The 13200-nt window shown below is 36.3% G+C and overlaps 1 protein-coding gene across 3 annotated transcripts in view; it reads left to right on the forward strand.

The window, feature by feature from the left end:
* The first annotated feature begins 1124 nt into the window (after window positions 1-1124).
* The window catches only part of unc13bb (unc-13 homolog Bb (C. elegans)), a 63712-nt gene continuing 51636 nt past the window's right edge, over window positions 1125-13200 (forward strand). For 2 of the 3 annotated variants that reach the window (XM_086300278.1, XM_086300279.1), the window contains exons 1-2: window positions 1125-1379; window positions 9771-9800. In XM_086300278.1, coding sequence (XP_086156404.1) covers window positions 1358-1379; window positions 9771-9800 — 52 coding nt within the window. In that variant the 5' untranslated portion in view covers window positions 1125-1357. The remainder of the gene's footprint in view (window positions 1380-9770; window positions 9801-13200) is intronic. The other variant, XM_086300280.1, reaches the window with a different exon arrangement.

The raw sequence follows: 13200 nt of genomic DNA on the forward strand, positions 1-13200 counted from the left end.
CTGTTCTCTTTAAGCACCTTTCATTGTGGAAGACTGATAATCTATTATGAAATATAATATATAAGTCTACTGAATCTTATTAGTTAATAAAAAATATTACTACTGGCAACTAATAGTTGAGTAATATTTCGACTACTACTACTAATTTTTTTGTTTTGTTTTGTTTTTCGTTAATAAATGCACTCGTTCTGGTGTAATGGCTGACACAATTCATAAGGTGGTGCTATTTGTTTCCTTTTTGCTCACTCAACTCAATGTTGTCTTTTGGGGTCATTTGGTGTATGTGATAGCAGTTAAACACACTGTGGGGGCATTCTGTATGAACCTTTTCTTTTTATTTCATTTTTTAAAGTAAATATTTATTTAATTTGGTAAATGGAAATGGAAAATGCTAATGTAAGGATTTATTAAATAGATCAAATAAAACCAAGCTCAAAGTCAATCTAAAATTGTGAATTATCAGTGCTCAGAAAGGATTGTTTTGCTAAAAACAAACACAAAGACTCATGTTATGTGTTTAAAAAAAGACAGAGAAACTCCATAAAAATATAGCAAATTCACCATTGTGGCACAATTTATTTAAAAAAAATATTGTACAGTTTGAAAGCATTGAAATGTAGTTTTACTTAAATTTTGTATTTATGGAAGAACTTGAAATTCATGAGATTCGTTAAAGAATACATTTTTCATATAGCTTATTTTACTGATCCCTACGAAACCTAAAATTTAGAAATCTACAGATATCTCCCCACAGTTTACTTTTTTATGTGTGTGACATGCCCAGAGCAAACACAGCTTAATTACAAAACATTTTTTTGAATATTTAACAAACAAAGAACCAAAAAGCTAGGTCACTTTGAGTACCTTAAATGAATCTTTCTACTAAGAATCGTTTTATATTGTCTATGGTGAAATACAAAGTTCTGGATGTTTACTTGAATCTGTGCGCGTTACCTGTGTCTTCCGCCAACCTGTCCCTCCCGGCGATTGGACAAATGTCTACATAAGGCTCAGCGCTTTGGCATCCTGATTGGTTGCCTCAGATGCCTGTAACAGGTGTCCCGACCCCGCCTCCTCCCCCTTTCCTGTCTCTTTGCTCTCGGTCTATCTTTCAGTCTGGAAACCTGTGATGAGAGTTTTAATAATGGCGTGGCAGCAGAGAGGGGCAGCTGCTCTCTGCCCAGGTCCGGGACCGGAAACCCACCTGTAAACATCAAAGAGGAATTTATCAGCAATTTTAAAAAAAAAAAATCTGTTTAGTGACTGTTATAATGTTACCTCACGGAGTAAATCTCCGCTGAGAGGTCGCTCTGTAAACTGTGTGAAACTACTGGATTGTCGCTGGAAGCGGTCGGTCATGTCGTTACTGTGCGTCAGAGGTAGGAGCTTTTATCTTTATTTGTACTTCATAAGCGATTTTGTCTTTGTTTGTTTGATGAGTTTGCTGAAGTCATAGTGATAATTCCAGTAACAGCTTACAAAACTGGTTTTCTAACAGTAGGCGTTCCTCCTTGGGTAGTATCTGGAAAAAAAAGTACCTTTATCCTGACGTGATTTTACGTTTTTAAAAACCAAGACTTTATAATTTTTATCTTTAAAAACTCAACAGAGGTATGTATTTATCATTTATGTTGAAAATAAATCCTTGGGGTCCTCAGTGACAACTGAGGATTTTATAATCGAACTTTTAGTGTCTCGTCTTAATATCATCTCCCAGCATTAGTTTCGTAGGCCTCTACATTGAAAGCCTGATTCAGGGACCAATGCTGGGGGAAAAAGAAACCGTGTTTGCTATCAAGGAATCCGTCTTGTCAGAAGAAGGTTGATAACAAGGTTAGTGTTCATTCCATGTTAGCGTGCCGTCTACCAGAAGACTACAGCGAATCGGCTGGAGTGATGGTGGAGAATCCTGCTTTAGAGGCTTTTACAGCAGAAGAGCACATCATGCAATATCCCATTCAGCAACAAGAAGCCTGACACCCAACTATTTGCTCCACTGCTGCTAAGAGCTCGATTAAAAAAGAAGAAGAAGAAGAAAAAACTACCCCAAACAGAGATAACTGCCCCCCCCCCCCCCCCTAACTACACAAGCATGCCTATCTGCAATAACACAGCCATCCTCACCAAACTACTTGATTTTTTTTTTCGTCTCCACAAAATTTAGTCTCTCAGAAATTAATCTATATTACTCTATGTTACTCTTACTGACTGCTCATTAGCACAGAATCCTTCATGGGAGAGTTTAAAAGTTTTGGCATCTGCTATAGAAGTAATGGAGCATTAATTATCCCCACTGATAAGAAATTGGAATAAAAGTCTTTTTCTTCTTTGTAATTCAGTCTTTGAACATGTTTTACCTGAAAACAAATAGGCTTTACTATATTGTTTCTCTGAGTGTATATTAGGGCTGGGCCATATCATACCGTTCACGGTAATACCGGTATAATGTCGGGCAACGATAAGAAAATGAAATATCGCGATAGAATATGGGTAAAACACGCATGCGCAGTGCCTTTGTTTTCATACGCACATGGCGGAAAAAGCATGGCGGCGACGCAGAATGAGAAGGGCGTTAGTGGATCGTTAAATGAAACTGATGAACCAGAATTTGTTTGTAAAAATGCTGCAACTTCAGTGGTGTGGAACTGGTTTGGCTTTTGTCCGTCAGATACACAACAAAGCACTATTTTTAGTAGAGCATGCTAGCGGCCGTCGTTATTGCCGTGTGGTTTGGAAAATACGGAACACTTAAAATCAATCCTTTGATTTTTCTGAAAATCGACAGTGCCCCTTATAATCCCGTGTGCCTTATGTATGAATTCTGGTTGTGTTTACTGACCTCGAAACAATTTTATGTCGTACACGGCACTTGAAAATCTGTCAAATGTTTTAGTACGACTTTGCTAAGCTACGAACCCACACCGCTTGATGGATTGTCGGAGCATTACGGCTATCGTAGGCAGGCGCCTCGCGGAGTGATACGTACTGTGCTTCAACATAATATTACCGTATTATGTGTATAACCTCTTTTTAAGTTTTGTGGATATTATACATGGTTATGCTGAGGATATGTTGGCCAATTTCCACTGGAAATGCCTTTTGGTTAAACTGTCAGCAAGGATTTTGCATTTGCACTGTTAAATTTTTATATAACTTTAATGCACATAAAAAACAGCTGCTTGTTTAAGTGAAAATACATTGATTTTTTTTTTTTTGCACGAATAAAGTTGTGGAGTTGTAAAGTATTTTGTCTAGTGTCAATTATATCGTCAGTTATATCGTTATCACAAATTTTCAAATGTATATCGTGATAAATATTTTTGGTCATATCACCCTGCTCTAGTGTGTATTCCTGATAGTGTACTGATTAGCTTCCAAGTAATGGCAAAAAGCCAATGACTGTGTTTACATTAAAAGGCACATTTTCTTTCTTTTTTTCCATTTAGTCCACAAATTCTTGTTATCTGGAACTTGTGTGCATGAACCTATGCATGCCCAGACACATCTGTGTTACAAGTGTTGGTTATATGTACATCAAATATAAATCTGTTTAAGTACCAATGTACTTTCTGGTAAAAATAAATAAATAAATAAATTGTGAATATAGTTAGACTCAGGAGGTATTGGGACACCTGTGCACCATTCTGAGAAACACAAGGAATGGTTCAAAAAGAAGCATTTGATCTCACTTGCTTGAAAAAGTTAATCTCAGTGCCTCTGCAAAACCTCTGGAAAGACTGTTCTTCTATTGATTAGTGAAATTAAAGCTAGTAGGAGCTGCAGCCAATAGATTACAGGAAAGGTTAGAGGAAGAGGAAGAAGTAGAGTAGATTAGCTTAAAGGGTGCTTGGGCAGAAGCTTTGTGATTAACTAATGTTGTGAGTCATCGTTTGATAGCACAGCTTGACAGTGTTGCCTATTTATTGCTAGTTGAGATGTTTCATCACCATGGCAATGTCTTTATACAATAGATAAGTGGTTGCCCTTACGAGTGAACATGTGGGGGAAACTCTTACTGTGCATCAGGTCAAGGCTGAGTTGACACATGGTTCACGTGGATGACACGATGCTGGAGGACTGGAGGTGCACAGATATTGTGTATGACATTGACATTGCTGATTGATTTAGTTACATGATATTTGTGGTTAATAAGATTTTCTTCGTTTCGAAGGCAGATGAAGAATCTGCAAGAGCTTATGCTTGGCTGTTAAAAGAACGCTTTGTGTGGTGCTCCACTTGAAATGGAAAACATTAATTGAAAAATGAGGACAAAGATGATCATTGAACTGTGGAGTCGCATACTTAAATGTTGAACATTAAAGCAATTACATTTGCAAATTGCAGGTGGGTTACATTATTTTAATGATTTTTGGATTCAGGTCAAGTCAGATTTGCCTGAGGGGCGTTCATTATCTGGACAGGAGGTAAAAGCCTCAATGCTTGTATTCTTGGTGTCAACAAGGATTATGAAAATGGTAGAAACCTCCAGAAAGAGGGAGGGATCTCTACTCCAGTCATGTATTAATTAAGTGTATAGAATAGAGCAACATCCTGATTTTCAATTGTGATTAAAAAATTATGCAGAGCAAGAAGCTGTAGCTTGCTCAGACCACCGACACATAGACCTAGAGACTAGTCAGCACCTGACTGGTTCGAGTAGTTGCTGGCAGTCACAGTAAAATTGATTGCCAAATCCCTGTTCATGCAGGCTTAAAGACTGGACAGTAACCAATAGATAAATACTATTCGCTAGTTACAAATGTGTATACAGTTTTTGCTTTGAAGGCAAAATGTCCCGGTTTTTAGTTTGTGTTTGACTCTTTCAAGTTTTACTACAGCTTAACAAGAGTTTGCAGACAAGTTTATGTCTTCAGTGCAAACTATGGGCAACCGTGGCAATCTGATGGCAACCAAAGCAGCCAAAAGGAGGCCTCTGGTACAGCATAGTCTTTGTGACCAATTTTGCCAGGAACCTTCAGCCACAGCTTGCAACTGGTTGAGGAATACACATTTTCTGAAAAAGCATACACATTTTCAAATATGAGCCAAGTCTGCTTGGCTCATATTTGTCTACAGCCGAGTCAGTTGCTGAGGACTTATGCTGAGATAATAATTATATAAAGGATGCAATGGAGAGATAAAAGTGACTGAACTGGAATCTAAGGGGTTGAGTATAGTAACCATCCGAGTAGAGGAATTATGAGAGAAAGACAGAGTGAGAGAGAGAGAGCTTAGAGATTGTGGGAGTAATCCCCTTGCCATCTGTTGCTCTCTCTCCTCTTATTACCAGCTCCAAGTGATCAGATCCAACAGTCGACACAAAGCGGAAGTACGCCACTGCTTTGACTCTGGTGTCATTTCCTGTTCCTACTTTCCTGGTTTGTGCCTGCCTGCATGTCCTGTTATTTGGTACATCAACATTTTCCTCTTTTCCTCACCCCTCTATGGATTGTAGAGCAGTCTGTGTATGTAGCAAGTGAAGTTGACTAAATCCTGCAGTGCTTTAAGAAACAGATTAACTGAACTGAATTTAAATGTCCAACCCCCAATTAAAAAATAGCTAAAAATAATTTCTGAACACTGATATTATTTGCTGTTCATTCGTGTTTATACAGAAGAAATAAAGTATAGATACTGTTTGCAGGGGGTTAAAGTCATTATTTGGCTTATGAACATCATGAGCTGCAACTTCAGAATTAGCACACATTTTTAGAAAATCTCTATCTATGAAGTCGTTTTTTTGTTTTTCTTTTAAATTATCATCTGGATAACACAGATTGCTACAAATCGCTAACAGTATACAGTTTGTTTGGTTTCTCAGAAAGCTGCAGGATTTTGTGATTTTTAGTCACATTATAGATGTTCGGAAAGCAAAATGGTTAAATAAAATTCAGCTATTAAAACTGTGAGCAATACACTAGACACCATCTTATGATGTTATCACACCAGCTGTGAAATCTAACATGTCAGTGGTCATGGACACAAATTGTCATGCTTTTGCAGGTTAAAGTACCTCAAAGGTCTGCTGTTTGAGGAAACATTTTTCATACTATAAGCACATATTATGTCCATTTAAAAGGGGAGGTATCACCATGGCGACCAAGGCAACAAAGCTTTAAAAGAAGTGGCAACCACTGTATCCCAAACCATGATCTTTTTTTTAAACGGTAACCCAGTTTTATGTTCCCTTACTTAAAAAATATGTTCTTTGTAATGTCTAACCCCAACCAAGTCACTGCAAATGTCTAAACTTAACCAAGCACTGCGTTTTGTTTTTTTTATTAATAACATCATTAAAAGAATACAAATGTTGTGTGACAATCTATGGCTTGTATAAACTGAACACAAATCTCAAGATGATTTGCTCTACCAACAACCTCTGACCTTCAAATGCAGACTCTTATTGTGGTATTGTTTTCATCTCCATGGACAGGAATCACTACATAAGAGATGGTTGATGAGAAGTTGTGTTGAGTGACCCAAAATAATGCTGAAAAATTAGTTTTCAGGAACAAAAATAAACATTACAATTTGTGTCCATAAATGTTAATCAATAAAATAGAGAACAACTTAGAGGTGACTATTTCGTGAAGTGTTGTGAAACTGTGTTGCATATGTACCATCTGCAATAGTGCAGCTGGTGTTAGTTTCAATTTATGAGGTAGTGTTTTGTGTCATCATGTCAAATTTGTAAACTGCTGGGGGAAAGCGCTTTACTTTGCTAAAGAGAAATGATACTGGATAGTACTGGGGTGGGGGATCTACTTTTATTGAGACATGCGACTGCATTAATATATTTGAAACAAAGTATGATCACAAGCAAGTAAAATTAACCAAAAAAGAAAAGAAACCAGTAGGTTTTGAAGAACAGTAGATAAAGATCAACTACACCCATCAAATTAAGCATGGACAGAAAACGATAAGGATCAGTTTCCACTGCAATCCCCCTCTCTCTGGTTTAATGACCTCCTGCTCTTTGGTCCACAGTTAAAATTAAGTGATGCAAATGAGAAAAGAAGGCCACAGCCAGCTCATTTGACTTAGTGGAAAAAAGAATCATACTGCTAGCTTCACTGAAGATTTCCACTGTTCCACAATGAGTTATGTAAAAGACAGGAAACACTGGGGGAGGACCAGTGGTCTTTTTTTTTCTTTTTCTTTTTTTTGCTTTCCATTGTTATCCTAGAAGTAAATTCGGTTAACTCTGTGTCTTTGATTTTTAGTCTTTCAGTTTACATTTGTGGCTGCATGTGTTAGGTTTGGTGCATTCCACTTCAACCTGCATTTTTATTCATTCTAATCGTTACTTCACTATTAGTTTTCTAATATGCAAATATTACTTTGCTGTATTTATATGCATATGGTTCTCTGTAATTAAGAGTAATTAAGAATGATCAATTATTAGAAGACCCGAAAACTTTATACTATTGTTTTAATGTGCACAGAAAAAAACAAGGGATGGTACATGAAAATATGAAAGCGTTATTTGTGCCTCCATCATCCCATTCTGGACATCTGGCAGCTCAGCCCTTAGAGGTTTAGTAGGTTATATGCCTGCACACATAACCCTGCCACTGCAATCACAACTAATCCTCTTCAAATCGCTTCACAATCCCATAAACATTATTGTAAAGATGCATTGAGGGGCTAAAGACGGCAGGTCGACTTATGAACCAAAATCGAGCAGCACGTGGTTCTTCACCATAAGTAATGTCTGGAGGTTTTTGGAAATGGCTGCTGTTATCAGACATTTTTGGTTTATTTTGTATCTTAATACCCATCTGCCTGAGTCCCATTTTTCCTTTGTTTTGTTTTTTTTGTTTGTTCACCAGCTGTTAAGATTTGTGATGCAGCTGTCAAGGCTTATGCTTCATGATTATGTAAAAGTTGCAATCCAATAAAAATGTATTTGTCACTGCTAATAAAACAGAGGTGCCAGTCTTTAGTATCCCATTTTTCATTGATTTAACTTTGAAGCGTTCTAACTAAAACGATAAGGTTTTTACAAATATATTTTACTATAACTGAACTGTTATGCATCCGGTTTATCAGTTATGAACTTAGCAAAACTATTAACTATGACACAATAATTTGAATGAAGCTGAAAAATATAAATAGTGTAAAGTTGATTTCTTCACATAGTTCTTCTGTTTTGATCAAACTGCACAAGAGTTCCTAAAACAAGATGATGTGTTTGTAGTCTTCATTTGTTGCACGTTGCACCAACTTATGACTTACTTGCAGTGTTGGGCAAGTTACTTTGAATAAGTGATTAATTATAGTTACTAGTTACTTCTTCAAAAATGTAACTGAGTTACAAGACTCTAAAAGTAATTAATTACTTGAAAAGTAACTATTGCGTTACTTGGCCATTTTTTTGCTACTTTTGATTTTACCTCTCCATTTCGCCTTTAAAAACTATTTACTGCCTTGTTTGGTATCATTCTTTTCAGCACAATCTCATGTGTCTGAATTTACAGTTATGTTTTCATTCTGACATATTGTATTAACACAATTGATCTAAAATCAGACAAAAAACATAAAATCCGAGTAGAGAAAAATAAATTTTTTACTGTAACAACCACAAACATGTTTATTGAATCATATTTCATAACTTTAAATGCAAATATAAATTGTGAATTTTAAAATCATATGCACAAGTTTTGCAAACAACAAAGTTATTTGCAGCCATTTACCTTTTTTAAAATAACCATTTCAAACTATTTACATTACAATCAGCTGTTCCGCATTAAAGTAGATGCCACACAAATTATTTGTGCCACTCCCAAAAAATAATTTCTGTCCACTATAAAGGAGAACATCACAGCCTGATACCTGAAACACGCGTATATATTGTTTATCATGACTCTTGTTTTACGCGGCCTATCAACACAATTTAAAAACTGGTATATATCACCTTGTTGCTTTGTCATCTGATTTGTCATGTGATTGGCTTACCACGACTACTTTACTCTTCCTCAGTGAAACAGCAGCACTCATGCGATTGTTTTGCCGCCTAGCTCCAGGTGTTTTGCCAAAAAGTGATCGACTGCCAGAAAGTGATTGCCATCCGCGGGTGCGCGCGCAGCTGCCTCAAGCTGTAGGGCCCAGATCACTTACAGCTACTTCAGTGCAACTGATATAAGATGCGGTAAACCGAAGACAGGTTCAACCGTCTGAATGTTGAAAAATAGTAACGCGACCACGCCGCATTTTCTTGTTAGTAATGGTAACGGCGTTGTAACGATAGGAATAGTAATTAGTTAGATTACTCGTTACTGAAAAAAGTAACGCCGTTACTTGTAGCGTCGTTATTCTGTGTTTGTATTTTAGACTTGTCTTTTAAAAATAATTTTAAAAAACCAAACTCTTTTGATTCAACATTGTATTACCATCATTTGACTTACATTGGAGTAGTATATCGCTTTGCTACAGTACATAATTTACATATTGGAAGTTTTGTGGATGTTAATCAAATGTCAGATGTATTCATTAAAAACAATAAGTTTGAAATAATTTATTTAAATAATTTAAAATTCTATTTACACTGTGCTTTTAAACTGTGTTTTAGGTACATAAACACTGGAAAGGGTTAATTTTAGGTCTTTGGTAGGTGAGACCCCTCAGGGGCCTAAGATTTACCTATGTGTCAGTTTTAGTTACGTATTATAGTACGATGTTTATTCTTAAGCTAGTGCAAATTAAATTTATGTAATTGAGCTAATCTTTGTTTTTGTGTGTGTGTCTGTGTGTTTCTGTGCGCTGTGCAGTGAAGAAAGCCAAACTCCAGGGACCACCAGGTAAGAACTTTCTTTATTCACAAACTTTATTCCCATTCTCAGGCCATTTTACCTTACATTTTACTAATGTTCATTGTTCACAGCTGGTGAGAGATTTGTATGCTGTGAAACTTGTGGGATTTTTGATTATGTTTATTGGTGTTTGTTTGTTTGTTTGTTTGTTTGTTTGTTTGTTTGTTTGTTTGTTTGTTTGTTTGTTTGTTTGTTTGTTTGTAAAAACAAGAATGTCTGAACTCTCATCCATGTTGAACTGTAAATTAACTCAGTTATCCAGTTACCCAATGAGGATGTCCAGAATTCTACACATTTTGATCAAACCACTACTACTTCTGTGAGGTTGCTTTGTGTAGACTTTGTTAAAAATATGCCATGTGTACTAATTGTCTTATATAGGTTAATCTCTTAAATTCTGGCAAGTCACTACAGGCGCTAGGGTTGATTTTGTGTTACGCAATCCTGGGTCTTTCAGTGTCATGCCATGCAGGTGGACATAGATCAGTGTCCAAATCCCCAGACTCTCCAACTAGGCAAATCCCTCTGGTGTTCAGGCTCTTGTCTACCTTTACGCCCTGTGACATTTCTGGCAAGAGCAGAGAGGAGCACTAATATAAAGTCAACTTAGCTTTGAGTTTGCCATTGATATTTTACTCATTTGATGCCAAAATAACTTCTGTAAAGTTTTTTCTAACCCTTTTTGTAAAATTTCTGATCCCTTACAAAATGTGAATTCAAAAAGAAGTATTTTGTAAATCATTAACGTCCTAAAGTTAATAAAAAATGTAAAAAATTAATGGAGGGGTAGCATAAGAGTGGAAAAGTTGTTAATACTATATACCTGTGATACATCTCACAACTAGTTATGTTCATAAGCAACACATAATGGATGTGAATGGGTATCAGAAAAGCATTTCGAAAAAGGCTAAACCTTTTAGAAACAGAGAAAACTGGAAAAGTGTTCATTATTCTGCACAGGACAATAGTTCGGGGATTTGAGAATGACTCACTGTGACATTAAAATAACTTGGGATTTCATCATCAGTACATAATATCATTGAAAGATTCTAGGAAACAATACAGTATTAGTTTTTGGCTTTGTGTACAAGCCCAAAAATCATTACCGAGTGGCCATAATCTTCTGGTCCTCAGACACTGCTACAATTTATAAAAAGAAGTGATTATCTAGAGGAAGTAACTACATGGACTCGGGACCACTTCAGAAAACTTCTGTCAATTAATGCTATGGTGCATTCACAAATGTAGTTTAAAAACCATCAACAAGGAAGTAAAATATACAAATCAGATCCCAAAACACTCTGTCCCAGTACTGGTTTAAGATCCACTGAAAACTGTCATGTGGGTTGACCAGTCCAAGATTGAAATTCTTCCTTGAAATCTTGGACACTGTGCTTTCCAGGCTATTGATAATGGGGGACATCAGTGCACAGCTGAAAAGCTAGCATTTGCCTTTCAGACAGTGTCTTCACTTTCTAATGCTGTGAGTTCAGTTTTTCTAGCCAGCATCAAGTGACTGAAGTTGATGCTTTTTTAAGTTTTTTGTTGTATTGTCAGTTTTCAAAGGGCTTCGTAGCATTGAAACTTTAAAGGGATTGTAAGACTTTGCTTGGCTGTCTATGACCTCCTCCCTCTTCCGGGTCATACGACATGTGACACCTGTCTCAGAGCAAACATTAGGTGAATTTCACTTTAGCCAGGCATCTCTCTGAAACAAAATGTAAACACTAGTCACTTTTGTTGTTGGTGGGGTTTTTTTAGAGGGCAAAGATGGAAACGAAGGCCTGCGAGAGAGTTCTTAGCTAAGAAACAAAAATAACCAAATAATAAGTTTAGCATTTTCATGTGTTTAAAGATGTCCCTTGTAATGTGTTATGGTGTTAAAGATTTTGTCAAAAAAGTGTATCAAGAGTAGCTTTTAAAAAATGTCATCAAAGTAAAATTTCCAACTAATCTAAATGAGCTGTTTTCCTTACGACTTATGAAGTGATATCAGCTCAATAAACTGATGTGTGAGCTTATGAGTAAAGGTGTTTTAGAAAACAGACTTTGAAAATATACAAATAATGAACTAATGTATTTTATTTTATTTTTTTCAGCAAATTTGGTTAAACATAGCCAATGCTGTTTTGCTGTCCTACTTTTTTGGCACCGTAAAGTGTGGCCATGATCCAATGAGCATGAAATATTTTGATATGCTGCAAATGCAATGGTTTGTGCTTCAAAACTGCATACCATGATGTGTTGAGCTGCAAATTGTAAGATCAGATTTCTGCATTTTTTTTATGATTATTGCACCATTTTACTTTGCATTTTTGTGTGAATAGCAATAAGGGATAGATTCTGAAAGAACATATTACTTACCAGTTTTCTTACCTCATGATAATTGTACTTGCATAGGGTGACATGTGACTTATTGGAAGAGGCCTCAAAGTTTACATAAGGCTGGCCTGGGATTGATGTTTGTATTGTGTCTACACCACACCTGTGCTTGGATGGCTTTTAGGCCTTATTTTGGCACATATACACAAAGAGTTTTGAGAGAATACTGTAAAACAGAAGGTGACGTTGTTTGAACTAGTTAGCAGTCTATCTGTCTATCCACTGATTTGCAGATAATAGCTGTGTGCTGCTAGATGTGTGCTTGCAGAGTCTCTGGTTGGAATAAAATGGGGAATATATCATTTTAATCACAAGCTTCTCTTTTAACTAAGTAAAAAATAGACTTCCAGGTAATATAATTGCTTGAGAACACTATTTTTGCAAAACTAACTTACACATGAAGATATTCAAGCAATGGTAGGAAAGTCCTCTGATAAATGTATGTTTTGTGTTGCATGCAATATTGATAAGTGGCCTGATGTTGAAATGCCAGTCTTCCAGCTGCCTGCATTTTCCTGACTAATTTATTACTAAGAAAACTCATCACTAATCAATAATGAATGAAGACGTTTGACTGAGGGTTTACGGTGATTCTCAGAACATCACATGATCATTCGATTTTTTGCTGCTTAAGAGCACATTGACTGGTGTGCCTTCACTGTTTTACTGTGTGTGTGTGTGTGTGTGTGTGTGTGTGTGTGTGTGTGTGCGCACACATAAGCATGTTTAAATTTGCACCAACATGGTCAACAGATCATGTTTCTTTACATGTAAGCAACAGTTTGGGTTAGGCAACTTGACTCAATCAACACTGCACTTTCTTTCTGCAATGGGCCTACAGAATGCATAATCTTATGCATTAATCTTATTAAAAATTTCATTATTTTACAGTATCTGGAAATTCTCATTAAATGTGCACACTGATGGTTAAAACTGGTGTAAAGATTCTTGAGGCAGACACTGATTTTAAGATTTTAAAATCAGTGATTTTAAGAAGATTTTTAGA

The sequence above is a fragment of the Aulonocara sp. 'chitande type north' Nkhata Bay genome, linkage group LG7 (assembly GCF_057382095.1).
Source record: "Aulonocara sp. 'chitande type north' Nkhata Bay isolate Kocher_YH1m ecotype deep benthic linkage group LG7, A_spYH_male_GT1.1, whole genome shotgun sequence".
In the NCBI taxonomy this organism is placed as follows: Eukaryota; Metazoa; Chordata; class Actinopteri; order Cichliformes; family Cichlidae; genus Aulonocara; species Aulonocara sp. 'chitande type north' Nkhata Bay.